General features: G+C 54.3%; 1 protein-coding gene across 1 annotated transcript in view; it reads right to left on the minus strand.

The window, feature by feature from the left end:
- Positions 1–4,473, minus strand: part of ABLIM3 (actin binding LIM protein family member 3) — a 144,739-nt gene that overhangs the window by 70,219 nt on the left and 70,047 nt on the right. Inside the window, exon 4 of the mRNA XM_045284718.1 lies at positions 2,672–2,784. Within this exon, the coding sequence (XP_045140653.1) occupies positions 2,672–2,784 (113 nt within the window). The remainder of the gene's footprint in view (positions 1–2,671; positions 2,785–4,473) is intronic.

The following is a 4,473-nucleotide window of genomic DNA, read 5'->3' on the forward strand; positions in this document are numbered from 1 at the left end:
GATGGCGGTGATGGGATGGGGGAGCGATGATGGCGGAGATGGTGATTGGGATGGTGGTGATGCTGCTGCTGCTACAGAGTTTTTTCAATCAGGTCCATAAGGAAACCTTCCTTCTTTCTGTGGAAACAGGATTATCTTCTCTTGACAGTTCCTAAGTATTCTTCTGGGTCTCTGTTGACTAGTGACTGCTCTTTTGTCTCCAGAATGTCTTTACTCACTTTCAAGGGGGGACTTGAACCTGTGCTTCTTTTCCTTTTAGCAACCTCTTCTGTCTTGTTTTGGTTCCCAGTTCCCCTTGGGAACTCCGAAAACCCTCCAACATCTCTTCTGGCCAGGAGACTAACTTGCCTTTGCAGCCTGAACACTGACACTCTGCAGTGGAGACATTTCTGTGAAACACATGCCCTTTAGATCCTGCAGGTGGATGTCTTCTTTGAGAATAGTACTAGGCACTCCTCCTGGAAACTGCCTGTTGGCTCACTTCTTCCTTTTCACTCAACATTATAACCTCCAGCTCCCTTGATCGACTCTTCCTCTTCACAATTAGGGTCGGAGACAGTTAGGGACCTCAGACTTTTTCTAACAGGTCTGATTAAGAATGTCTTCTTTATATGGAGCTGAGATCTGGCTCCTTGCAACTCACTCCTATTTCAATACAACCAAGAACACATTACCACTTTCAATGATTTAAAGACAACAGCGGTTTCTCCCTCGCCTTCATTCCTGGGACAATGACATGTCCTGGAGGCGTTCCCACACAAGCCCCAGTCCCAGTGGAGGGGAGGTTCCACTCCTTGGACAGTCATTAAGTGGCACAAGCGGGGAGAAACGACGATGGATTCAGACATCTTGTTCTTCGTCGTCGTTGGTTGGCTACTTTGTTGATTAACTCTGCTGGTCGACCACGCCCTCCACTTCCTGTTGGGAGCATATTTTATGCGCTCCAGCTTGGGAGTTCGACTCCTGTAGTCTAACTCACATCTGCTTCCTACAACACCTCTGTGAGGGAAGAAAACAGCAGCGGCTCCACCCTCTTTTATTGCTGGGTAAACCGAGTCCCAGGACCTGTTTGGCTTCACATGAAGGCTGGCAGCTCCCGGATTCCCAGCAGGCCTCTGTCTCTGTCCTCTCCCAGAGTCCTGCAGGTGTCTGCCTCCTCTGCAGTTCTCCACGTCCTCCCTGGCGGTCCTTCGGCGGGACGCTTCCCAGGAGGGACAAAGCAGAACCGCGCAAGTCCTCAGCCACCTTGCGATGGAAACTGGGTGACGGCTGCTGAGCATCCCCAAGGATGCAGAAGGAAGAGCAGGGCTGATTCAACGGAAAGGAAGGTCGCGAGAAGGAGCCTTCCCACAGTCTTTCTCCCCAGCATGCATGCCATTGGTTGGTGGAGGGTAATGGGACTCCTAGGAGCCTAGCTCTGCTGACTCGGGGCTCTTTGCTCACTCCCTCAGTTGGAGGCAGTCCCAGCATGCTGACTCTGCGGGTGCTGGGGCCGGCAGACCCCCTCCTGCCCACCCACAGCATGGGGATGCAGCACAGCAGGCTAATGGGTTTTCATCGATTCCGCCCCCGAGGCCAGCAAGTGTCATATAACATGAATGAATGATGGCGCGTGGTGTGCTGAGGCCCAGGGGGCAGGGCTACCTGTGGCACGCATGCGCAGCTGGCAGCTCACAAGGGCATCTGGGCGCAGAGGGTTGGGCATTTTATCTCTAGCTACACTGGAGTGGAGCGGACGTTTCACAAACCAGAATGCTCAGCCTGCTCAGAAAACTGCCATTTTCTTCCAAATCTGCGTGATCAAAGCTAACGTTCTCCGTGGCCTGGTCTAGGCTCCCTTCCTCCCCCCACAGTGATTCTCCATCGTCACTCACTGCTATGAAGTTGATTTGGGCTCACAGTAACTCTACAGATCAGAGTGGAACTGTTCCTGTGGGTTTAGGGACCCTGAATCTCTATAGGCATAGAAAGCCTCCTTTTGCACCTGTGGAACCACTGGTGGGTTTGACCTACTGACTTTCTGATGAGCAGCCCGATTCATAACCACAGCGTCACAGGGCTCCGTTTTATTTTAGGTATAGCAAATGAGTCCCAGGGGGGGCATGCTCACTAAGAGTGTAGATTTTGAGATCCAAGATGGGCCCAGAAAGCTGTTTGGACAGGATCCCCAAGCCCTGGGGTGCACACTCTAAAAGACGCAGGCACAGCCTGTGGGGTTGACCCGCAGCCCCTCTGCTTCCCTTTGTCAGAGAAGTCTGCAAATCTCTGTGACGGAACTGGTGAGAACGGAGACACACTAGTGGGAGGAACCCTTGGCCCTCTCTGGGAGGGGTGCTGTTGGGAGCCTGGATCCAGGAAGAGAGACAAGATCAGGAGCTCAGCTCATCCCAGAAGAGAGTGCCCACATGGTGGGCCAGTGGCTCAGGCCCTCTCTGTTCAAGCCAGCAGCCTGTTGTCCCTGTGTTGGTGATTGGGGGGAGGGGGCGTGTGCAGGAGCTCATTCTGTGAGGCTGGGTCATCTGCCAACTGGGTCATGTTTCAGGTGCAAGGGCAGGAGGGGGAGGGACGGCCCCTTTTACCTAATGTCAGGAGCAGGGGGTCCCAGAGAGACAAACCCCCCCCCCCATCACCACCACCCCGCACAGGAGGGTGCCCAGTGGGGAGAACTCACGGCTTGGTCCACGGATCTTGATGGGCTTACTGCTGGTCATGGACTGGGAGCATGTCTGGCACACACACTCTTTCCCACTGAAGGTCACCTTGTCTCCAATGGGGAAAGGTTTCCTGTGAGGAGGAAGAAGGAGACTCAGCACTGGGCTCCTGAGACCGCGGGGGCTGTTGGAGTTGTGATGGCACAGGTGCTCAGCACCTTGGTAAGACCCAGGGCCACTCAAAGGCTGCCTGCATCACTCAATTAGCTGCCAGGAGGCCAGAATGGAAGGCCGGGTTGGACCATTTATATGGCTTTGACACTGGGAAAATCATGACGTCTAGCTGTAAAATAAAGAGGTTCCTATCTCCTCAGCGAGCTGTTCCTCTGGCCTGGAGGGACAGTCCCCTCCCCGCATGGCCTATCCCCATGTCCCAGAGCACTCAGTCTATTCCCAACCTTCCAAAATGTTCTCCCTTTCAGGGCCCAGCGGTTCTCAACACCCCCTCCCCGCAGGAAGCCCCTGCGTCCTCAGGGCAGCCTCTTCCTATCCTCCTCCATATCTGTGCAGCTTGAGCTCCAGGCCCAGGGCTCCACCTGGACCACGTGCCACCTTCCCCAGTGAAATCATAATGAATTCCCAGCATGACCCATGCATCAATGGGCTGCTCTCTCGGATGCAGTTTGGGATGCCTGCTGTACTGATGGAGCAATAGCCCCTGGCACAGGCTCCTAGTGGCCCTACTGTCCTGGTATTAGCAATGTGTGCCAGTGGAGGGAATGCTGGGGTGAGCCAGGAGAGCCATACCCGCATGGAGGTGAAGGGCCTGACAGGACCCTGAGGCTTGCCACCCACCTCCCTTTTATCACAGAAAGCCCCTACCATGCTAACCTCTGAGGGTCCTGGGACCCCGGGACCCAGGTTTGAGAAGAGGAATGAATGAGTTCTATTTTCTCACACATCGTGCCAGTCCAGTCCCATTTAGAAACTCTTTGTTAGGTTCCTCGTTCGTTCCTCTGACTGACCACTGGCTAGTCATTATCCTATGACAAGCATCATCACTCTACAAAATCCTTTCCTCGAGGGAAAAAGGGAAGGACCTCAACAAGGTGGACTGACACCGCGGTGGCCATGGTAGGCTCAGATGCAACAACAACTGTGAGGATGGAGCAGGGCTGGGCGGGGCTCCCGTCTGCTGTACGTGATGCTGGCACGCCGGGGTCCCTCCATGGCTGCCTGCTAAACGACTAAGTGAGTGAGAACCAGAGGGCTAGGGGTGTGGGCTATCTATCCCTAGAGAGATCTGAGAGAAGCTAGATGACGTCAACTAGGATGATAATAAGAAAAAAGCAACAACAAGAGAACACATAGTTGTGCCAGCCCCTGGGGAGGCCTTCACATCCTCTCACGGATCCTCACGGAGAGCCCATGACATTGGGTGGCTGTGATCCCCATTTGGCAGATGGGGAATCTGTGCAGCACCGGGCCACGGTCACCAGGCCAGCATTCGGCGGTGGCACGATGGAGGAAGGCTTTAAACAAGGACCCAGTAGGTAGTATATGTGGGTGAGGGACCCTGGCCTTGACCCAGATCTGTGGATGCCAACTGAGTCCGCCAGTCTAGCACAGCGACTCAGACACTCCTCTGGGGACCTCTTGTTGGGGCTTGGGTGGTGGACTGTGGGGGGGTGGGGGGGGGTCAGATCTGCTTCCATGACGAGCGGACAACAGGGTTGCATGAGACCGCATTTGGAAATTAAGATTTATGGGCTTGACGATTTGAAAAGATAATCTGAAAACCTGATTTAGATCAGTGTTTCCC

The sequence above is a fragment of the Echinops telfairi genome, unplaced genomic scaffold, assembly GCF_000313985.2.
Source record: "Echinops telfairi isolate 266 unplaced genomic scaffold, ASM31398v2 ScPeMD7_7469;HRSCAF=8507_0, whole genome shotgun sequence".
Classification (NCBI taxonomy): Eukaryota; Metazoa; Chordata; class Mammalia; order Afrosoricida; family Tenrecidae; genus Echinops; species Echinops telfairi.